The sequence below is a fragment of the Lactuca saligna genome, chromosome 1 (assembly GCF_052625555.1).
Source record: "Lactuca saligna cultivar CGN05327 chromosome 1, ASM5262555v1, whole genome shotgun sequence".
Lineage (NCBI taxonomy): Eukaryota > Viridiplantae > Streptophyta > Magnoliopsida > Asterales > Asteraceae > Lactuca > Lactuca saligna.
In genome coordinates, this window is record NC_136417.1 from 10,666,766 (window position 1) to 10,692,177 (window position 25,412).

At 35.8% G+C, this 25,412-nt stretch overlaps 1 protein-coding gene and 1 pseudogene across 1 annotated transcript; both read right to left on the reverse strand.

Annotated features, from left to right (window-relative positions):
- Positions 1-762: 762 nt before the first annotated feature.
- Positions 763-1,188, reverse strand: LOC145002507 (putative calcium-binding protein CML46). Its single transcript, XM_078961765.1, has one exon. It carries the CDS (start codon positions 1,186-1,188, stop codon positions 763-765), a length of 426 nt encoding a protein of 141 aa, XP_078817891.1.
- A 20,507-nt stretch (positions 1,189-21,695) lies between these two features.
- Positions 21,696-24,641, reverse strand: LOC145002510 (uncharacterized; annotated as a pseudogene).
- Positions 24,642-25,412: the final 771 nt, after the last annotated feature.

Consider the following 25,412-nt stretch of genomic DNA (forward strand, 5'->3'; position numbering starts at 1 on the left):
AGGACCCACACAAAACACCCTCTCTACAAATAGGCATCGCCGGAGAATATGAAGATGGCCATCGTCAAAGCAGGCTTCGGTCACCGTTTTCAGGTCGCATGCAACACTCTCACCAGGTCGTCATCAAACCTACCACCACTTCTTATAATGCGTTAATTTCCAGCATTGGGGCTAGCAGGTGGTATAATGCTAGAGAGTCTGATATTTTAATTGCACCACTGGTGGACTTTGTTCATGATGAAACTCATTCTGTATCACTATATATACACCGAGATCATAAGTTGGCTAGATATCAGTTAAGCAAGAAGTGTTAATCAAGATCGATCCAGTCTTTCTCTTCTCTAGTCCTTAAGTTAAGTACACAGGTGGGATTGATCAGTCCACTCAAAAAAGATACAAATGAGAAAAGTCTTGCAAACGTTAATAAATACTATATCTAAACATTACTTCATGATTAGCATACAACATTGAGAAAAATTACTAATTAACATTGTTCTATTGATTACAGGTAGGTGAGGTTGGTGTTTCTTTAGGTTTTTGGTTCCGCATAATGTGGCAGGAAAGGGCAGCGCTCACATCACCCAAAACCAAAGATCTTGTGACCCTATATATTTTGCAGCTCTACAAGTTTAATGTTGAATGATTGATTTTCATGTAATATCAATGCAAAACCACTTGAAAGAATATATATATAAAATCATATCTTATTCAAGATAAACATAGATACACATGCCGTTCAAGAAAAAAGAAACATATGGGAAATCACAGAAGAGCATCTTCAATGAGCTTCAAAAACTCTTTGGAATTAATCTTCTCATCTTTATCAACATCATACCCATCAATCATTCGTCTACACTCACTTTCTGATATGCATGAACATCCAGATTTGGAAAGAACAAGTTGCAACTCATTTGCATCTATGAACCCATCATTGTTTGTATCGAACACACCAAATGCTTCCTTCAGTTCATCCAATGTTGGCTCGTTCTCATGGAATAAACTTGTTATCTCCTCCACGCTAGTAATTATTTTTATATCTTCATCATCGGACACCATACCCAATCTTTCCATAATTATCCCCACATCTACTTCTAACAACTTATCTTCAACAATTTCATCATGGCTAAAATGGATGGTATAGTGGAAGGCAACAGCTGGATTAATTACTGCAGAAATGATGGTATGCATAGTACAGAAAAACCACCGCGTGGGCCCCTCTAACAGGGAATACAAATCACGTAGTAGCATTACCCACTCTACAAAGTATTTGAATGATCGTAGACGGGTAAGCCACATATCCCTTGCGGTCATACCTGCTACTGTTGATGAAAGAGACGATGTTATCCCGATCTTATGATCTTTCATAAGATGATAATTGGAAACACAGATAGAGATATTCATATTTAATTTGTCTTTGGGAATCGATGACCGGTGCTATATATATGGAGAAAATTATTGTGAAAACATTCTACACATTAAAGGATATATATTAAGAAGAATAAGCTCACTGCATTTGGATAAGAAATTATTCCAAGCACTTGAAGGACAAGACTTGTTTTCTTAGTTTTTAAATGGGAAGTCACTAATTAGTTCTCTTGGCAATTTCTACGAAGAACCTAAAAAATACGACGAATTAAGTTGATGAATTCAAGACCAAAGACGATGAATCCGAGGCATAGAAGATAGTCCAAGTGAGAGTTATGTTGTCTCACTTGTTGCAACTTCAATTATAATAATAATTGCAACCGTACGAAATTTAACACTCCAACGATAGATACACAGGAAAACTGCTGAACCAGAAAAAACATAGAATATAGTTGCAATATTTTTCGAGAACTTGTTGTTGAATATTTTGAAAACGCGCTTAAATTTTCCGGGTTGAGATTCGCTTGCAACACCGTGTTTAAAATTTAAAGATCGGTGAGTGCTATTTTTCGCCGACGAGCTTTCTCCGTTGATTTAATTTTTTTTTTCTAAAAACTTAGTTTTGTTTATTTTCTCCGCTAGTACATCCTTGTTGGTTGATTTTCCGCTTGAATACGCTCACTTTCTCTCTTTGTCCCTCCCAGTGGTCGACGAAGTTGGACGTCCGGTAGACCCTCTCCCTCGGTGGCATTGAACTCATCATTGAGGTCGAGGCTAACACTAATGTCCGTCTCAGAAGTGTTTGCCTTTTTGTTGGAGGTAGATCCCTAATACTCCGTATCACGATAAAGAACCTATTTTGTTACGACAAACTTCCCACATTTTTTGGTTGCTGAATGGTTTACCATTGTTGGTAATTTTGTATTGGTGCAATGTCGTATCAGGATAAAGAACCTATTTTGTTACGATAAACTTCCTACACTTTTTGGTTGCTGAATGCTTTACCATTGTTGGTAATTTTGTATTGGTACAATGCGGTTGTTAAAATATTGAAATCGTTGCTATCACTTTTATGCATATTTTTAAGGTTGTCAAATACGTCGTTAAATTTGGTGCAAGCCACTCAAAGGTCACGCCATTTTGCACTGACCGCCTCGTATGTCCGGTTCGTTTTTCTTCCTAATAACGCGTGGAAGTGGTCTAAAACATGATTCCAAAAACTTTGACCGGTTTGCGCGTTGTACACATCCCCGTCTTGTGATATGAAAATCCAAGCTTTAGCTAAAGCTTCATTCTCCTCTTCAGTCCATTGTGCAATTTTTCTGGATCGTTTGATTTTTTTGCCTTTTATGATCTGGTTAACCTATTCGTCGCCGTCGTCATTGTCAAGATATAAGTTGGGATTGAGATAATGGAACTTGAGATGGTTGTGCGTGAAATTATTGATGTTGGGAAGTATATTGACGTTGGGAAGTTTGAGGTTGAAATTACAGAGAATGTTGTTGAAAGGCTTGAAATTGAGATTGATTGAATTGTGGGGGTTGTTTTTGTTGGTAGTAGTGTGGGTGGTATGAAAGATTGTTGAATATATGTTGTTGTTGGATTGGAGATGTTATCAATTGCATGTAATTAAGATTTGCTAATGGATCATTTGGAGTGTTTGGAATAGGTGAAGTATTTTGATTTGGATCCATAGGTAGAAGATAAAAAAATATATGACAAGAGAGTGTTTTTTGTAGTGTAACATATTATAAAAATATGGGGTATTTATAGTTATAGTTGATAGGTTTTTAAATTGAAAAAAGAAATTTCTTTAAGGTGTGCGCAACAGATACAAATTGGTCAAAATGACTGTTTCCAACTTCCACCTTCTCCCATTGGATGTCTCCTTCCGTCTTTGGAATCACACCACATAGGCCTAGCAATCGTGTTGTGTTCGGGTTGGCGTGTCGCGGGTTGGCGGGTCAAAATATGCCAACCCAAACACGACCCATTTAAATATACAGGTCACGGGTTAGCGGGTCACGGGTTGGCGGGTTTGGAACATAAACCCATATATGACCCGCCAACCCATTTATTTATACGGGTTCACAGGTTGGCGGGTTCGTGGGTCAGATTTGGGTTAGTGGGTCCAAATTTAGACATTTAAGTCTTAAACATCCAAATGAAAATTAAAAACATTTACAGAAACATATTACAAACTTAGCCTTAGAGGTTACGACTTAGAACCTTAGACCATCCACCACAAGTCAAAATTTCAAAATAGTCAGATAGTCTATGAATCAATGGTATATATTATATATTACTTATTAAATATTAATACTTGATATATAAATACATTTAAAAATAAAATAATTTTTTTATTGAAAATATAAACGGGTTGGCGTGTCAACTCGTTTATTTTTTGAAAAACCCATATATGACCCGTTTAATAAACGGGTTGGCGGGTTGGCGGGTTGAAAAACTCAACCCAAACCCATTTATTTCGTGTCGTGTCGCGGGTCGTGTCGAGAATTGCCAGCCTTAACAACACAACCAGAGCACCGACCTTAAGGACGATGTTCATGCATCTCCAAGGGTTCCAACTTAGCATCACACGTGGGTTTGTATACCCACTCCGGGAAGCCTCAAGGGTGCCACATCCAGGCACAACCAATCTATTAATATTTGATGAGTTCTAATTTGTTGGGATTTTATGCGACACAAACATTCACTCTCCCAGGTGAAAAACCGTCAAAGGAAAAAAGCGGAAATTATTGGATTCATCAATCAAAAAATGCCAATAAAATCAACTACACAATTATTAGAGTTTAAGGAGTTCAACATATGATTTAACACACATAGTAATAATGCAAAAACAAAAAAAAATTAAGAACACAATATTTATTATAGTTTATACAATTAGAATGATCGACTATGTAAAAGGATCTTCTTCAATTTTAAGGTACCATCATCACTTATCAATTCCATGATAATGTGGTACCTCATGGATGTGTTTCATATTACCGTGAAACACCGAATTCTTTGGCGAATATACTGCATTATAGTTTTTCATAATATATTACACAATCTTCCTTCTAGATCCCAAGTTCTGATAGAAAGTTCTTCAACCATATAATCTTCTTGCTTGTTTTTGCAATCACCATATACTCTGCTTATATAGTTGAAAGATAAACCCTTTTTCGTAACTTGGATATCCAACTGTTTGCTTTTCCTCTGATTGTGAACACATAATTGGTTGAAGAAGTTCCCTTGTTTTTTGATGATATTTGAGTTAACTTTTCGCCTAGATAGATCCAAATGTTGTTAGGAAAGCTTTCGAGTTGACTTGTCGCTTGAATAGTGTTCACCTAGACATAATCGATGCTATCGGACGAGAGCAATTTGAACGGAGGAGTTAGGGAAACCTTTAACTTAGGGCAACGAAAGTATATTCAGGTGATAAGTCGCATTCATAAGTAGCAGCAAAATGAAGACACTTTGCATATTTAATATAAATATAGAAAAATAAAATATATATTTGTAACGCCCGGGTTTTCAGGGCTAAGCATTTTTGTCAATGTAATAGTCTAGGTCAACTATTGTAACTCTTTTTGAAGTAATAAATATGAAATATTTGAGTATTATGTGAATTATGTGTGTTTATGTGTTTATTATTTAATTATAAATGTATAATTAATAAAGAATAAAAATGAGCGTCAAAATTAAAGTGTGAGATAATCCCGATATCTCTACATAAAGTTGTAGAATATGTCTCAAGGTTTCCGTGCATATAAAGAATGCCGAAATCCGAGCTATAAAGAAGAAGTTATGGCCCGCCGAAGTTTTACGACAAAACCGGCACGACACCGGGAAACGTAAATAGTGAATTTACGATAGAAGACTTTTTAGCCTTAGCAATCTAAACAAAAGTCGTAGAATATGTTAAACTAAGAACATCGATAAAAAGAACGCCCAAATCTGACTTCGTATGAAGAAGTTATGATTTTTCTAAGATTCGGCTTAGCAGTGCACGGCCTGAAACTCGAATTTTAGTTCGAGCGGTTTTTGGCTTACGCAACGTAAATGAGAGTTGAAGATCTCATTAATAGGAAATCAACGGTAAAAAGACAGACAAAAACAGAGTCCGTATGCAGAAGTTATTAATTTTACGCAGACGTTTAACAGTATAATCTCCTTGTACTGTTAAATTTAAGATCGGTCGAGAATTAGCTGACGGTGTCAAAATGAAAGTTGTAGATCCTATTATTACCTACGCGTGGATATAAAGAACGTCAAAAACGGAGGTCGTATGTGAAAGTTACGGATTTTAGAAGTCGGAAGTGTGCTGTGCGAAAATGGGTGATGTGGCACAATCTTGGCCATTGCTTTCTCCCCAAGGCTTGCCACCAGATGGTGACATGTGGCACCAAGTTCAGCCACATTTCACCCTATAAATACCACCTCTCCCACCCTCATTTTCTTCACACCTTTCCCATTCTTTCTTCTCTTTACTCTCTCTCTCTCTCTCTCTCTCTCTCTAGAACCTCTCTCTAGCCCCGAAATCCCCCGAAAAGCCTAGGGAACCTCCCTAGCACGAGGCGGAAGCCCCGGAGTGCTTGAAGGCTCCGAGAAGAATAGCTTTTCGGCTCGGGAACGCTGCTCCAAGCAAAGCCCGGTTTTCTATAAAACCCGCTGTAAGTGAGCTACGCCTACGCTATTTTTAATATAACTTTTATTTAATTATAGTAACGTTATTAGGAACTTATAATAAATACTTGGGCTATTATTATGGGTTATATAAGTATTTTTTTGACGCTTATATAATAATAATAATAGCTAGACTATTAATTAGTCTCGACGAATAATAAACTAAACTCTAGTGGTAATAATACTAGGTTTCGTCGAAGAAAAATTCTTTTTAAGAAGCGAAGCGCTGTCTGAGTTCGGAATCACCACCTTTTCCGGTGAGTGCATAGTTACCTTCAACTTACACATAGATATGAAGTATTTTATATAAATTACGTGCTATGTGTGCATATTATCTGAATACTTGCTATCTATGCTAGATGAACGTTGTTATACATGTTTTCAATGATTTAAACTGTATATGTATTTTATATCTACGAAAATGTTGGGGTAAAACATGGGTAGATGTAATAGGTGATGTGTGATAAAATGATGAGAGGCCTCGATGTTGTTGTTGTTGATCCAGTCATCTAGCGGAGTATAGATGACGACCACGGACTCTTCTAGACAGTCCAGTGGAACACTAGCAGGTTCGCAACCTGTAGGTGTTGTGAACGATGTGTTCACCGGTGTACTCCATCCCCCACATGGTTGCCTATTAGGACATTTATTGCTGAGGAATCCCCTTAGCAGTAGTGTCCGTCCCGATGATAATCCTTAGGCTAGGTCCCTTATGATAGGTGTTTAGGGACGTAAAGTGAGGATAACGGGAACGGGTAATCGAGTTATTGTTGATTGATGAAATTAATAAACTTATTTATTGTGGGTTGAAAACCCTATGTGCTCACCAGGCTCCCAAGCCTGACCCACTCAGTTTTATGCATTACAGGTAGTGGCGCATGAGCATAGGTGTGATGTTTTGGACGAGGGATTACGGATATAGGCCTGTAGATATGAAATAATGTAGTAAGGCTTATATTGTACTGTTTATACTTTTGATCTGTACGAACATGACATCCCGAGTCTTTTAATGAATACATTTCTATGGAAATGCTTTTGATAAATCTTTATCATATTATTGTTTTGGGACAAATTCCGCAAACCATTTATTAAAAGATAACTCTGATTTTGAAATAAAGTATAAACAAAACCGGTCTTTTCTGGCCGTGATTTTGGGGATGTCACAATATTATTTAGTTTTCCCTATACCAACGACACATGGCCTTTATAGATTTTTTGGTGCTTGATTTTTATTGTGGGATAGAAATCCGGCCTATCCTTTATATCATTATCAAGGGGGCATGTCGCGTCTATAACTTGATCTACAAAAGGGGCATTTATCACTTTCGTAGAGTTACCTGCATAAGATCCATTTCTTATAATGTTCGATGGGTCTTCATCTCAAGATGAAGAGTGATGTCCATGATACATTGATGTTTGGGTGTCAAGATATCCTTCTATGATGTTTCCTGTAATATTCCATTTGAAATGGAGTAATTAAATAATAAACCCGGAACCCCAAGATGTAGATTTATATTTTATATTATTTTATAGTAACCCTAAAATCCGTAATATTTAGCGGGTTCTTGGTTTCGTAGACACAAATGATATAATTTGTAATTTTGGGGGTTAAAGTGTAATTATGGGATTTATTTTGTAAAGATTTTCAGAAGTCACAGGGTGTTTGGTATCATTTGGACTTATATTGAATAGATTTTGGAGGCTAAGGGGCTGAATGGTAATTTATGGACCCTATTTGAAAATAAATAGAGGAGGAGGGACTGAAAACGTTAATATGTGTAACACCCATAAAATCATGCCAAAATTGAACTTTTAAAAACATTTCAAAACCAATAAATCATTACAAACTTGTTTTCCAAAATGTATAATATTAGAGTTTATCACGTAAAGTTGCAAACTTTACGTGCATGCAAGGATCTAAAGACTTATAATGTCAAAACCAAGCTTGTAATGAAGTTTTACACTTAAGGAGAGGTTCATACTTGATAAAGTTGAAAGCTTTATACTCTTAGAGACCAAAGACAATTCATATTTGAAGTTACAACTTCAAATCTTAGCTCATACCCAAGAATAGCTTCTTAATATGCTAGAAAAGCCCTAATCTTTAACCAAATGAGATCTAAAAGGAAATAAGGTCAAGGTAACGACTTGATACCTTCCAAAAGATGCTAACTGAGGTAGATATCAGATCCCCACATGTTTCGTTGTTTCTATCCACTTGCTCTCCAAGCTCTTCTCACTAAGATCCACCTTTGAAAGCTTAAAACACACATGGATTAGGGCTTGTTGGACTCTTAAGAGGATGAAAGGGGGCTAAAGGAGCCTAATGATCCTTTAAATAGGGTGCAAAACCCCGAAAATTAGGGTTTCATCCTCTAGCTCCTACTCGTCGAGTCTTATCTTGGACCCGACGAGTAGGTCACTTAAACACGTGGCCCAATCCGCTTCTACTCGACGAGTCAGGGCATCCAACTTGTCGAGTTGACCTTGCAATTATGAAAATTAATGCCATAAAATTATCACCTGAGATTCGGGGCGTTACAATATGGTTGAAGTTTTGATTTTGGATGGGGGTATATATCCCGTCAACTTGCCCATACACCCTAACCCTACCTTATCATCTTTCAACCACCACCCTTGTCTCTCCAGCCATCTTCCCCTCCATGTCCACCAACGTGAACCGCCGCTAACCACCAATACTCTTGCCAGCTAGTCGTCACTCCCTTTGCCGTTAGGCTGCCGACAAAGATAAAGAGTCGCCGTTCTTTTTGAAGATGGAGCCGTCGACGAACAACCACCATCCAGTTGCTACCGCTGCTGGACTGTTCTGACGAGATCATGGGAGCTCCAATTTTTTCTTCTTCTGTGTTGAATTATCTCTTGCCGATGTCCGTCCACCGCCGCCAGGTGGGTGGTTACATCCATATCTCGTGCAATGATTGGTGTGTGTGCTAGTGTATGTGTTGCATGACCGGAAATCAAAAGAGAAGAACCACCACCACCGTGAGGTGGTGGCTATCACCTCCGACCACCGCCTGCCGCCGCAAGGGTGGCTGTGTGTGTGTGTGTGTTTACTTTGGATCTTATGTTGTATAATCATAGTTTTTGCAAGAATAATCAAGGAAATCACCACCACCACCACCGTGAGTTGGTGGCTGCCACCTTCTGCCGCCACCAACCGCTGTGTTGGGTGGCGGTGTGTATTTATGTGTGATTGGGTTATTAATTGAGTTTCTTGGACATGTTTTGGCCTATAATCGTAACCACCACCACTATGAGTTGGTGGCTGGTCCCGTGAGCCGCCGTTGGCCATCACTATCCGAGGTGGTAGTGGGTGGTGCCCGATTTATTTAACCCTAATTGACATAATGAAACCCTAATTGACCTAAAAACCTAACCATTGGACTAATTGACTCGTGATTGGGTTGGAAAGCCTAATTAGGGTTTAGAAAACGCTAATTTTGGAAATGTGAGTTTTAGATTTGCCAGGACCCGCATTTGGACCGTTAGATTTGGGATTTGGAATTACGCCCGACCACATTGTATGATTGGTCTAATAGAGTGATGGAATTAATGGATTAAGTCAATGTTGGTGGTTCTTTTGAAGATGTTCTTGGATCGTTGAAGAACACGAAGAACGAATTATACATCATGAATAGTGGATGGTACAATATTCAAATTGAAGATTTCCTCCTTCCAACAAAAGAACCAAGATCTTCTAAATTTGATTCGTTCATTGAAAATGGAACTCGATGTGTCAAAAAAGTATCTCAAATTCTCAAATGGATTCCAAAACATCCATGATTTCGATTCGTATTTTATGTTTTTTCATTTTTCATCAATTTGCCTCGTTGGATCTAATCTATTTTAACCCCATTGTTGATCCAACAATTTTTTAGATCAAACTCAACACTGAATTAAAATCATTTTAATCCATTTTAACTCATTCAAAAGCCCAAATCAAAACAAAATCATAAATTTAGTATTTAATACTATTTTTTTTTTCTTGAGCCCACATTTTCGAAGTTGCTATTATTCATATCAGCCCAATTCAATTTCTATTCCCTTTCTTAAGTCGAAATAAAGTGTTTCGAAGTCAATTTCAACAGTCAAAATAAGCAAATTCACTTTAAACGTCTTTGGAATTGAAAGACGATTCAAGAAGTCTTTGAGAAATCAAATCTCAATATTGATGCTTATTGTTGATTTCGACTCATACTTGTTAATATTTGGAATCAATTTTCAATTTGAGTTGATTGAAATTACTCGATTGTTCGACTTTTTTTTTTTGTTTTTGGAGTCGAATGGTATGATTGTTGAGTCGAGTTCTTTAGAAATTTGGTTTATGGGTGTACGGATTTGTGTTCGACTCGATGGGATCGAATTTGATGGGTGTAAGCAGTTCGATTTCTATTTTCGCGAAGTTTGAATCGATTTCACATCGAGAATCGACAAGTCAAACCTAAAGTCAAAATAGATGAAAGTTAGAATGAGATCGGAATTCGAACTCATAATTGATCTGGATTTTATCTTGGAATGATGTGTGTTTTATGGAGTCGATTGATGTTCGTATCGATTATTTGGATAGTTGAGTTGTAATGGTGATTATGGTCAAATGGGTGTATTAACGATGACGAAAATTTGGAGTATCGATTTGATGATTTTGATTCGATGGTTTTATCGACTGTGTTGGGGAGTCAATATCGATTGAATTGATTTGGGGTCGAACACTTCGATTGTCTGTCTGGATGAAGATAGATGGAATACAGGGAAATTAATGTATTTATTTTGATTTTGGGAAGTCGATTGATAAAGAAGGGTTTTTACCTAAAGAACAAAAGCTTAGAGTATTGATTGATGATGTGAAGACATTGATATCAAATCGATTTTGATTGAAAAAGCAAAGGTTCATGTTTCGAAGGTTAATTGGTATCAATCGATTTTGATTGAAAAAGCAAAGGTTCATGTTTCGAAGGTTAATTGGATCGTATAAAGGTTATGACTAAATTTCGAAGGTTCAAAATACAAAGGATCATATGAGGAGATTTAATTTCGAAGGTCGATGGTCGATGAAATTATACTAGCTTTCGAAGTTCGATGGTCGATGAACTGATATCCACAAGTGAAGAAGAAAACAAATAACTTTTGAAATTAGCCCCTGAGCCTTCGAAGACATGGCACTTTAAATCCATTTCGACATAAGGACTTATTTTCAAAATTTGGCTGCATTGTGAAGATGTTTCGAAGTTAGTACATGATGTTTCAAAATTTTGATAGAATATACCAAATTTCGAAAATGGGGTTATAAAGCTGAGAAATTGAAATTTTTTCATTTCTGGTCCTTGTAGTTGGTGCGAACTTACACTTAATGCCCAGTTACGCAAATGGGGGAGTGTTTCGCATCTTTAGCTGTTTTTTGTGCAACGAATCCCTGGAGAATTCAGAAAATGATAGTTTTTACCTGGATTTTGGAAAATCTTGCAACTCTCACCTAAAAGTCGAAAATTTTCACAAATTGGAATTTTTTTTCGAGGCTTTTTCATGATTATTTTTCCGTGCAAGATTATCAAGGTTTCATTTTTGGTACACATCAAGAGGGAGTATTGTGAAGTTCATTCCTTGGACACTTCTCACCCTTAATGGGTTTTATAATCATTTTTGGATTATAAAAAAGGGGGAGAATGATGAGTATTCAAAGTAGGTTTTTCAGGTATTCATTTGCAGATTTGAAGACCGATGTTGATTTGAGGGGGAGTTTGGTTTTGATCGCGCAAGCTCATTGGATATTAAAGTCGGGCATCCAATCCTAATTAACTTTAAAGGGAGAATGTTAGGGTGCAAAATCACGCTTGGATGTATTTGTGCTTTACCCACTTGTATTATGTAATGAGTTGTCTTTCCTATAAATAGGAAGTGAGTGGCACTCATTTATATAATGATCATTTGGAGTGTTAGACTAGAGAGAGAATTTATACAAGACCCATTTGTATACTCTTTCAAGATTTAATATAAGCTTAAACAATTTTATTTACTCCTTGTGTTCTTGAGTTTAAATGATGATTCAATATATCTTATCTTATTCCGCACATGCCATCATAATCAACACTACTACAATTTGGCCTCGAAATGAGGATTAGAAAGAGAATGACTCATATAAAGAGGAAAGTTATGTATTATGCTTTAATTTCTAAATTAGGATTAATTATTGTGTAGTGGTTCGAGGAAGTACATATACCCAGATTACTATGTGGATTAGCTTATCAGTCATTTAGGTGAGTTCTCACGAACTTCCTTATTATATGGATTATGTGATTATGTTATGTATGACCACGAGCAACCTCTTGGAGGGAAGTATGGTTGGGAGGATCGAGAAACTAGAGAACAACCTATCAGAGGGAAGTTCTAGTTGTATCATGGTAGTATGTTGATCACAAACAACCTATTGGAAGGAAGTGCAATCGAATGATTTGTGTTCTAGAAAATAGCCTCTCATAGGGAAGTTCTAGACACAGTTCTTAGGAGTATGCTAGCATATGCTATGTGTTAGAATGTAAAGTAATATGTGATTTATTACTTGATGTTACGTATTGATGTGTTATTTCATATGGTCTATATAATGAGTAAGTGTTGTGATTACTCACTAAGCTTTAGGCTTACGGTTGCTACTTTATGTCTTTAATTTTTGGTCCTTTATGTTCGAAAGGAAAGGAGCTGACGTGATTAGGGGATCTAGACATTCATCGGGGGCATGCCATCCATTTTATGTTTATCTTTTATCGGCTTTGTTTTCAAAACAAGTATTAGTTTCCGCTTTTGATGATGGGTGTTGTATGTAGGTTACATGGAGTGGTAGGAGAATTGTATGCATTGGAGGGTGATGAGGTGAAGTTGTATGTGATTTGGAGTTGTATCCCTTTAAGAAGTTTTTTTTCAGCATATTTTTTTGGCGAATAAAATAAATGAATCACTAGGTTAATAAAAAATAAAATGATTCACAAAACAATTCCCGAAAAAGCATCTCGATGATTCATTTTTATGATTATTTTGTTGATATTCACTAAAATTATCATAAAAATGAATTTTTTCTTGATTTACTTAAAAGTAAATCATAAAGGTGTTTTTTTGATCATTTTTTCTTATACATCATCTTACTTTTGAATCATCTAATGATTTATTTTTTTCTTGTGAATCATCTAATGATTCATTTTGATAATTTTTTTCTTATGAATCATCTTACTTCAACCATCAACCCCTTAGGGAAAAATTATATTTTCAAACACATTGATATCGCTAGGCCAAAATCTATTTCGTCAATGGTTATATATATATATATAACACTCGGTTTTGGATTTGCTTCTTTATTCGGGGTCGCTACCCAATCTCCAGCGGCCATGAGGCTTAGGACCTTGAGAAAGAAAGAATTTGGCCTTTCTCGGGTGTGGGTGTTATGGTTTAAGTGACCCAAGTGTTCGATTGTGTCTTCGGAGGTCAATGGTATAATCATAATTTGATAACTCGGTATTTTATAGATTTTGGGTTTTGTTCTAAAGGTTTTAAGGCTTGGGTGTGTTGTTAGAAGCGTAGGGCTTCTCGCCACCTTTCTGTGGATATAAGATTTGTTGGAAACAAACTGAAATTGAGGAAGTTATGGCATTTTGAAGATTTTTGCAGAAATGACCCTTATTGGAAAAGGCTTGTGTTTCAGTCCCATGCATACATGGTTGAAGGCATGTGGCTGGGTGAGTACGCCCAAAGTAAGATGGGGGTACACCCCGCATAATGGTTAGAGTGCAAAACCTTAATTTTTAGGGTTTGGGCACTATTTAAACATCTTTATGAGCTTAAGGCTCTTTCCTTTCTCAGCCTCCATTGCATTCTAGCCTTATTTCTGAAACCCTAATTTCATCTTCAATGTTTGAGAGATCTAAGTGTGCTTTTCTGGTGTGTTCTTGCTCATTTTCAAGAAAAGGGTGCTTGATACTAGCTTGTGGTTCAAAGGGGGGCGTTTAGATCCATACTTTTGGCTTCATTTCTAAAGCATTCAAGGTATAAAGTGCTCATCTTGACTTCTTATTCTTCAAGTTTGAGTTTAGGGCAAGATTAAAGGTTTTTATGGTGTATCAAGTTCTCATTATGAGTTTGAGCTACTCCAGAAGCTTGGAATGATAGATCTTGCCTCTCCTGATGTTGTTAGTCAATAAAAATGCTTGCTTGATGTTTGGAAATGGTCCATGCATGCTCTAGTTGGATTATGTTGGGTCTTAAAGGATTGAGTTGGTTGTTGGGTCCCTTTGAGTCATTTAAATGCATAAAGGTGCTGACTTTATGCATTAGGAGCTTGATTAGAAGGTCTTCTGAGGTTTTGAAGTGAGGACTTATAGGATTAAGACGTGTTTTGAATCTTAGAGAAGTTTTGGTTACGCCTCGTGTAACTGATGGTACACCCAATGTACCTTCTTTTGGTCACAATCTAGATTTCTTCGAGTACGCCTAACGTAGCTGAGTGTACACCCCGCGTTCGTCGATCAGATGAGTTTTGGGTTGTTGCATTTTGGGCTTCACATTCTTGGGCCACTTTGTGGATTTGGGCCTTTTGGGCTATCTGAGATTTATTTTTGGCTAAGGAATCATTAGGCTCTAGGATAAGGCCCATATGGGGTTGGGCCCAATTTGGAAAATTGGGCCATTAGTGGGCTTTTATGGATCTTGTAGTTCGGGCCTTTTAGTTTTGGGCTTAGGCCTCAGTTTTGGTTCATGTTGGGTTAGGGGTAAAGTGTTCATTTTACCCCAAGTATGGATTATGGATCATAGTTTGGAACCCAATTGCTAATTGGGTGTTATTTTGGTATTGATAGCTCGGAAGTCGTTAGGGCAGCATTTAAGGATTTCTTTTAGTGAGCTTCTGCATTTGAGGTGAGTCTCCTCACTGTTCTATGGTTGAAGGCACCAATATGACAGCCCATTTGGTTTATGTATTGTAGGAAGACCCGAGGGTAACCCTTGGCAGTTTGTATGAAATACCAGGAGGCGTCTCCTGGAAAACTGTATGCAAGACCAGAGTTTGAACTCTGATAGTTAATTAGTTGAGTAGTGTAGATTGAATGCTAGTTGTCTTTATGATGCTTGCATAGAAGACCTGGAGGTGGCTCCTAGCACTTGTCTGTAAGACCCAGGGTTTTGGCCCTCGACCTGACAAGGAAGACCACGAGGCGACTCATGGCATAATGACAAGACTATGGTTGACACATATCACTTTTATTGATTGATTAGATATGTATGACATGTATGGCTCGTATCATAGGCATGGTATGTGGTATTTAGGGAACCCACTAAGCTTTGTGTTTACAATTTGTAGTTTATAGTTTCAGGTACTTCCGGTTCGAAAGGGGAGGGCCCGACTTGATATATATATATATATATATATATATATATATATATTAGATTGATTAAGATATAAAAAAGTTATTAATATATAAATTAAATAAAGGTTATTAATATACAAAACAAACAAAAGGAGGTATCCTATTTGTTTAATTGTCGTAAATTTTAAGTTATGTAATTTTTAATATTTCTAATTGTTGATTGATGTAATTTAGTTTTGTGCTTTTTTATTAAATATTTTTAGATTTTGTATGTTTTTTAATTAATGCATCGATAATTTAAAAAACAAAGAAAACTAACTAGGTTTATAAGATGTGTTTAATTTTCATAACTTTCTATTTTTAGTTAATGCAATGTTTGAATTTATGAAATATTAATTATTTATAAAAGACAAAACTGCAAAAATGGTCCCTGTGGTATGCATTTTTTTGGGGTTTTAGTCCAAACTACGATTTTTTTAGATTGTTAGTCCTTTTGAGCTAGTTTGTACGTGGAAAATATCCCTCCTCAAATTGAAAAGACTAAAATACCCTTAATATATTTATTTTTCATTTTTCTTTCTTTTTTAACTGTTTTATAATTAATAAATAAATACAAAAATGACTCTCTCTCTCTCTCTCTTCCATTTTTTTTGTAAGTTCACCCCCTACCAGATCGGAATTACCATCTCCGTCGAGACCAAGCATCCACCTTTGATGGAGCCTCCACCGGTAACAAGTTTCACTCCTCTTCACCATTTCTTCTTCTTCTTCTTCTGCCTAATCTAAAACTTTGATCTCCACCATTTGACCAGGGGTACTGAGAACCAGATAACAATGTTAAAGAATTACACACAAATCGGTGATGGGTATGGCGGTTCATAGAGTCGGAGATGTAGCCATATGGAACAAATCAATTAGTCATCAATAAGATGTGTTTGCATCGAGGATTAATCTGTTAATGACGCTAAAAAGAAGAATGGATCAAAACATGTTGCAAATTCTTGATTCTGTGTGCTCATCGATGATGGAGGGTTGTCATTGCTTCTTCTTCCCTGGCGAATGAAGAATACCATATCGGAATCCAAAAAACTCAAACACAATGCATCAAATTTCAAACCCAAACTCACCTCTATTCCTATTCTCCGGTTATAAATCCAAGCAACCTCCCTCACCACCACAGACGGTTGCCACCGCCTCCACCTCCTTTTCTCATTCACAATTTGCTACCAAGTACCCCTAAATGTTGAAATTTTACTTGTTTTTTTTTCTCTCGGTTTATTGTTGCTAGCAACAAGATGAAAGGACCAAAGAGACCTTGATAGATATCAACTCCTTTCCCCTCCTCAGTATTTACCAGCCACACCAAAACTCCCATGTATGAGGACGAAGATGTTGACCCATTCCTCAACCCTCAGGCTTCAATCCCCGAAACGGAACACATTTTATCGAGATTCATCTCCAGGGATGGTGATAATTCAAGTTCTCATAAGAATATAGGTCGAATTTGGGGAAATGACCCCCCCATTTATGGATCATACGAAGTAGGAACGAGCGAGATTCATGGAACTATCGGGAGGTGTTGTTTTTGTTGTCGATGGGGATGAGAACACAAACAAGAACTTAATCAAACAAATTAATCAAACACAGATAAATCAATCAAATTTATGTTCTACGGACTGAACGAGAATAAGACCCATAATCAAGAACTTAATTTAACCTTCTGCCCTAATTTCACGTGAAAACACAAACAAAATTAATGTTATACCATCAATAAATGTGGATCTAGACTAGAAATAATTAGTTACATATCCAATACAATGTCAAATTTAGATATCTATCAGATGGGGAGATGAATGAGATGGACATCAAAGATGGTGGTGGTAGTCGGTGGAAAGGAGGTTGCAGAAATCGATCTCTCGGATTGAAGTGGCGATGGTCATCAAATAGGAAGAAGGCAACAAAGGTGGTCATCGATGTAAGGGAAATCGGTGGTTGTTGCTGTCGTAATATGGAGGTTTGGCATAGGGTCTTGGTGATCGGAGGTGGTGGGAGGCGAGGTCTTTCAAGAAGTTGTGGACTTTGATGGTAGGGGTGACGGTATGGAGAGAGAAAGAGAGAGAGAGAGAGAGAGAGAGAGAGAGAGAGAGAGAGAGAAGAGAAGAGAAGGAGGGGGTATGTGGGTCCAATATAATTATTTATTTTCTTTTTCATTTAAATTAAAGACAAAACTGCACAAATGGTCCCTATGGTTTGCTCGAAATTGCCACTTTGGTCCAAAAAAGTTTGGACTAGCACCACATGTCCAAAGTTTTCATTTTGTTGCGTCTTTGGTCCAAAGCACTTTAAAAATTCTTCAAATGATGGATTTACCCCTCCTTTTGTTTTTCTCCTTTTCTTTTTCCTTTACTATTTTTTTTATTATTTAATTACGTAGGGTCCCACCCTCTTTCTTTCTCTCTCTCTCTCTCTCTCTCTCTCTCTTTTCTCTCTCTCTCTCTCTATGTGTGTGTGTACCAAGCTTCCATGAATTAATACCACTGCAAACACAAACAATACGATGCTTACAACCTCAAAAATCCATAATTTTCAAACCTTTATAGCCAAAAGAAGTCCTATAAAACAAATAAAAATTGGTACTTAAAGAACACCGTTCATTTGCTTCTCTCTCCTCTTGCTAGTGCTACAATTTGAAGCATTATCATGTCCATTGAAACTGTCTAGTCCATCACCAAATCAATTTGTAGCTTCTGGGTTCGAATGAAAGAAAGATTATGATGGAGAAAAAGATGTTTTCGTTGATAACATTTGGGATGAATCAGAGCAGGGTTTGTTGTGGATCTTCACAGCAACGAGGGTTTTTACAGTGGATCTTCATAGCAACGACGGTGAGGGATTTCAGATTGACGATGAGAGAAATGAATCTGAAGCGGAGGCGAAGCCCTAATTGGATCTTCATAGCAGCGACGACGAAGCCCCAATCGAAGCTAGGGTTCGTTGTGGCTCCGACGACATCGATCTTTATATCTAGCCTTCTTCGATTTTTCTAGGACTACCGTTAGCATATCGACTAGTTAATCCGATGAAGGCTCTGAAAAGTGACATCTTTCTCTTCAACGATGATGCCTTCGACGACGAAGGATACCTTATCTGCCGATGATGGAAGATGAAACCCAAAAATTGGGTTGGAGAAGATGAAACCAGAAATTGATTCTCCTCAAAAAATGATTCACAACAAATATTTTGAACACAAAAATCGATTTTGGAAGACGATAGTCACTGGAGAAAGACAGAGGAAGGTTATTAATGGGTTTGGGTTGTAGGGAGGAAGAACAACGGGAAGGGGAGTATGTTTTTTATTGTATATGTTCTTCAATGATTGGAGAGAGAGAGAGAGAAAGAGAGAGAGAGAGAGAGAGAGAGAGAGAAAGAGAGAGAGAGAGACCCTATGTAGTTAAATAATAAAAAATAGTAAAGGAAAAAAGAAAAGAAAAAAAAATAAAGAGGGGCAAATCCGTCATTTGAAGAATTTTTAAAATGCTTTGGACCAAAGACGCAACAAAATGAAAACTTTGGACCTGTGGTGCTAATCCAAATTTTTTTGGACCAAAGTGGTAATTTTGAGCAAACCACAGGGACCATTTGTGCAGTTTTGTCTATATAAATATATGTAGAAAATGTGTTTATTATAGCTAATAAAGGTTACTTATGAGAGAATTTAAAAGAAATATATATAAGCTAGTTGCAAAGCTACTCCGATTAGCTTTTAATAAATATTGTTTAAAAGATATTTTTTGATTTGTCAAACATAACAATCTAAAAAAATCAAAAAAATAAATTCTTTTATAAGTTAGTTGTAACACGTCAAACATAATCTAAACTATTTTTTATATTATTTATGGTGTCTTATATGAAGAAATATCGAACAAAAGGATAATTTATGGAAAATTAAAAAACAAAAAAACAAGGGATAATGACTTAAAAGGGTAATATATTTTTCGATTTATACATATTTGGTCACTGAGTTTTTTTTTTCATCCACATTTACCCCTTCAACTTGTTAAACTGTACACATTCAGTCCTTATGACCGGTTACTACAAGTTAGCCGAAAAAAATGGTTTATTAGGGTAATATATTTCTCATTTTGTGCACATTTATTCCTTAATATTTTTGTACACATTTAACCCTTAATATTTTTTTTGTTTCAAAATAAGTCATTTTTTGTTTTTGTACAAATTCAGTACTTATGAATGATTTATTTATAGTTTTTCTCATGACATCTAACATGGGACTATCATTGATGACAGAGACGGTTCTCTTTTGGTGCCCGCAGTGGCACCGACAACCCATGCTTTTTCTGTATGCAGTGAATATTTTTCGATTTTTTTCTTTTTTCTACTTACTGGCAACACCTACTACAGACTGGCAACACCTACTACCAAATCCTGCATCCGTCCCTGATTGATGAGGTGTTTGGGGTTGTTGATGCTTATGTCCATCGTGGCCTCGACTGCTTGGTTGCACAGGTCTTATGGTTTGGCTTAGGTTTTGTATTCTGAACGTCGTAACTTCTTCATACGATGTTTGATTTTAACGATTTTTATATATGCATGTTCGTTTTTAACTCTATTATAATTTTTGTTAAGATTACTTCTGTTAAAATATAATATATTTTTACTTACGATTTTATAAAAAAAAACATACATACATGCATTCATAAAAACGTATGGATATAAAGATCGTAATTAAAAAAATATATTATTTTTTAACGGGGGTAGTCTAAACGAAAGTTGTAGTAGACTAAAATACAAACACGTAGATATAAAGATCGTTAAAATCTGAGATAGTATGAAAAACTTATGACATTCAAAACACATGACCTAAGCAACCAAATAGTTGAGATCACGATGGACATAAACATCAAAAGCCTAAAACTCCTCGTTAATGATTGTTCCATGTAAGATGTTATGAGAAAAACTTAAAGAAAATATTCATAACTAATGAATGAGTACAAAAACAAAAATAAATTATTTGCAACAAAAAAAATTAAGAACTAAATGTGTACAAAAACGTTAAGGACTAAATGTGTACAAAATGAGAAATATATTACACTATTAAGACATTTTTACCGGTTAACCTGAAATAACCGGTCATAAGGATTGAATGTGTACAGTTTAACAAGTTGAAGGGGGTAAATGTGAACAAAAAATAAATTCAGTGACCAAATGTGTACGAATCAAATAATATATTACCCTTTTAAGTCATTATCCCAAAAAACAATGACAAATCTCGTAAATAAGACATACAACGTTTTTGACAAAACTAGTTGGTAGCTAAAGGTGAAAGGTGTAACTTTTATTTATAAATAAGTGTTTGACAAAAGTAGTTAGCTTTTAAATGTATAAATCTAGTTAAAAAATTATAATTTAAAAGCTTTGAAAAACTATTTGAAGTTAACTTTTGAATTCAAAACTTTTTTCTTAAACTAAAAGTTAACAATTCATGTTGTCAAACAACGTTTTTTCTTATTATTTCTAAAGAAGTGTTTACAAAAGATTGGTGCCTATCATGTCCATCATTTATGATGTTGTCATTATTCAGTTTTATTTTTTTATCAAAATTTATTTATATAAAAATACAATTGGTTTTTAATAAATCGAATAAATACATAGTTTTTATTTAATCGTTAGTGCATATAACTTAATAAAGCTATGATGAGTGGTGTCGACATTGTTGAACACCACCTTAGCTTCTTTCCAACCTAGGGATGATGAAAAGAACTGTTCCGGTTGGAACCGGACCCGGCCCGGGAACCGAAGTCGGCCAAAATTAAGAACCGAATCGGATCACTGGTTCTACTAGTTCCCGGTTCCTACTAGTTCTTGTTGTGTCTTCAATGTTGAAACCGGACATCGAGAAATAGCAAGATATGGTTCCATTTTTTGTCGGTTCTATCGGTTTTTGCCGGTTTTATCGGGTCCGGTTCTACCGGTTTACGGTTCTAACCGACCAGTTCCACCGGGTTACGATTCTGACCGACCACAAAAATGTCGTCCCGATCCCGGCCCGACCAGTTCCACCGGGTTACGGTTCTAACCGGTTCCCTGGTCCAAATGTCCATCTGTATTCCAGCCGACGTCAACGTACAACCCTTACAAATGAGAGAGACTCGATATAGCCTACTATCGAGGAAGTCATATTTTCTTCACTTGCCGGTCTTAAGGGGTGGCGTGCTATCACCATGTCGAGCTCCACGGAGAAGATGCCAAGTTGTTTTCCATCTAATCCTTGTAGCCTAAGAGTTGCATAGAAAACATTGTCATCATTCCACCCTCACACCTTCTCATTTTCTCAAATGCATACAATCTTATAAAGTTTAATAAATTTATACATCAACTTTTATTTTTAAGTATATATAGTTACTATTTGACAAAACTTCAAATTTGGTCCCTGTGGTATTCAAAAAACTTTGGATAGGATCCAAAAAGTTTTCAATTTGAATGGAATGTCCAAAATCAAGACTTTTATAGATTTTTGGTCCAAAAAAACTTAAGAAGACGGTTATGCTCTTTTGATTTCTTTTTCCCTTTTTCTATAAGTATTTTAATGCTATTTTGACTTTAAAAAAAAAAGAAAAAAAAAAGAATTTTCCACCCCACCCCCACCTACCGTACTCTCTCTCTCTCTCTCTCTCTCTCTCTCTCTCTCTCTCTTTCTATTCCCCCGTCTCTCTTTCTCTCTCATCCGCTTGATCTCCTCAAGACTAAAGTCTAATGAAGCATCCTCATAATACCCTTTTTCCTTATCATAATACCCACCAAATTCCTTGTAAGAATCACTCAAGTTGTTACGATTCTGGTCATATACACCAACAGTACTACGATACTCATAATGGCAACTCCTATCAGAATTAGAACTACAACTAGCTTGATCACCTCCAAAGAAGACAAAGGTAGAACTGTCTTTTACCTCCTGCTGGTAAGTCTCCGTGGAAACCAAACCAAGAAATCCATGATCTTGTGATTGGAGAACTGGATGTTAACGATTAGCAGCATTAATTCTAGGGCTAGATGGGATAGATAAGGTTTGATCATGGTAGCTAGAAGTATTTGTACTGTACAAATATGATGGAGACGATGATATTGATGATGATAATGGAGCATTAACATTGATATTACTATTTTGAAAAATCGATTGTGATGGGTAGTTGTAGTTTGTTGAAGAACTGAAACATTGAAGATGTTGATGAGGTTTTCTAAGTTCGGGTAGGGTGATTAAGTTGTTCATCTTCTTCTTTAACTTTGTGTTCCAGTAGTTCTTGATATCATTGTCTGTTCTTCCTGGTAATTATGCAACCATTATTGACCACCTGTACATTAAGTTATTCGAACTTCTAGATTTCTGCATATATATATATATATATATATATATATATATATATATATATATATATATATATATATATATATATATATATATATTCACATATGAGAGATCTTGACAAAAAATCTCCATTTTTGCGTGCTAAATACCACAAAATCCCCCTTAATACTGAAACTTGAATGAGAAAGTGTACCTGCTACCAATGCTAGCAAAGAGGACACATATAACTTTATCTTCATCATCAGAAAATTCGCCATGTTTAATGTTTGATCTCAAATAGTTCAACCATTGAAATGAGAGAGAAAGAGTCAAAGAGAGATAGAGAGAGAGTACGATGGGGTAGGGGTGAAAAATTCTTTTTTTTTAAGTGAAAATATCATTAAAATACTTATAGAAAAAGGGAAAAAGAAATCAAAAGGGCATTCCCGTCTTTTTAAGTTTTTTTGGACCAAAAACCCAGAAAAACCTTGATTTTGGACCTTCCATGAAAGTTAAAAACTTTTTGGACCCTATCCAAAGTTTTTTGAATATCACAGGGACCAAATTTACAGTTTTATCATTTATAATACATATATATATATATATATATATATATATATATATATATATATATATATATATATATAATTTTATATTTTTAACTAGTTTATCAATTAGTTTATTAAACATGATTTTTTATCAGATATTAACTAACTTTTTAGCAACAACTAATCTTTTATCTAATTTGTCAAATATAGTTTTAAACTTTAATATAAAGAACCATTAAGTCAAAAAAATTATGGTTTACAATTAAAATGATAGTTACCAATTGTGTATATGAAACATAATTTCCAACCCTTACGAGCCTTAACCATAGTTAAACCTTAAAGGGGTCAAGCTATACCAAATTATTTAATCATGCATTTTCAAGGTCAAAGCAACTTGGCTAATAAAAAATGCCCAAATAGGGTTCTGCTTTCTAGTTTCTACCGTACAAATTGGAATAAACCAAAACAAAAACTAATTCCAATATAACGTTCAACGTTATAAACAGCTGAGAATATTGTCATGAAAATGAAATAGTGGATTCAAACTCATCATGTGTAGGTACTTTTATTTTCAGTCTCGATCGCAGGTAATAATGGATTCAGGATTCAATACGGAAACACATATCATACATCGTTATACCAATTAGATTTTTTTTGAAAAAGCGAGATTATCTTAGTTCTAATCTAATCCTAAACACCATTATATCTCTTAACTATATCTCTTAGAGACTTGAACACATCACGTTATACCAATTAGGTGATACCTAGTTACGTACAAGGCTAGCTTTATTAATATTCATCAAAAATACAGAATAAGAGAGTAAAGGTCTACTTTTAGATCTCTTTCCCTGGACTCCGGCGACTAAATTCTATGAAAAATCACCGAAAACAGTCTTCCATGAGCCTCAAAAACTCTATGAAACTAATCTTCGAATCTTTGTCGACATCATACCAATCAATCATTCGTCTACAATCACTTTCCGATATTCTTAAATACCCCATCTCAGAAAGCGCATATTGCAACTCTTTTACATCTATGTACCCGTCTTTATTTCTATCGAACACACCAAAAGCTTCCTTCACTTCGTCCAAGCTTGGCTCCTTTTCAGCGAACAAATCTAATATCTCCTCAGAGACGATAATTCGTCTCTTATCATCATCATGATCCCAAACCATTCCTAATCTTTCCATAATTATGTTCATATCTACTCCTAATGATTTCTTGTTACCATGACAACAAAGCTTTCTGGTGTCTTGTGGTTGATTGGCGACAGTTAGAGTAGTGGCCGTTTGGGTGGCGGACATAAACCGCCACATGGGTCTTGCCCAAAGTGCATAACAATCGTGCAATAGTATTACCCACTCTACGAACATGTAAGAGATCAAGAAATATCTAAGCGACGTTAGACAAACAAACTTAAGCTCCATGAAGATTACTATGCCTGCTGCTGCTGCTGCGGCTGAGGTCAGCTCGATGTTCTCTTTCATAAGATGAAAATTCAAGAAAGTTATTTGTAATTTTGTGTTGCAAAATCCGTAACTCATGCTATTTGTAGGGAGTTATTGTAGAATAATATCCCAAGAAATTGATGGAAATTGACTATATACATTTTGTATTATTTTTTTTCAAACTTATTGGACGGAATGAAGTAACCGAGAGAGCTTCTTGGTAACTTCCATGGAGAATTTAAGAAATATTTATAGTGTCTTTCTCAATAAGCATCATGTTCCATAAAACGGTACCTAAAATTTGTTATTAAAAAAAAAACAATAATTGACCAAGAAAAACTGGGTCTTCCTTGTACAGGGAAGCAATGTGGAGAGTAAAGAATGATTGTGCTCTTCGATTGGTAATTTCATGCTATCTTGATCTAAGGCAAGTTCTTGCAAAACTTTAGAAACATAAAAGGCTGCTTCTTGGATGGTTCTTATTCTTTAATTAAAAGGCTGAGGTTAAACCATGCACGTCACTAGATGATGTAATCGAACTTATATTATGAATTTTCATCAGAGGCTGGGGTCAAGAATGATCCATGGAAAAGGAATTTTTAAGTACTATATGAAATTTCTTGGTATGTTCTTTGTATT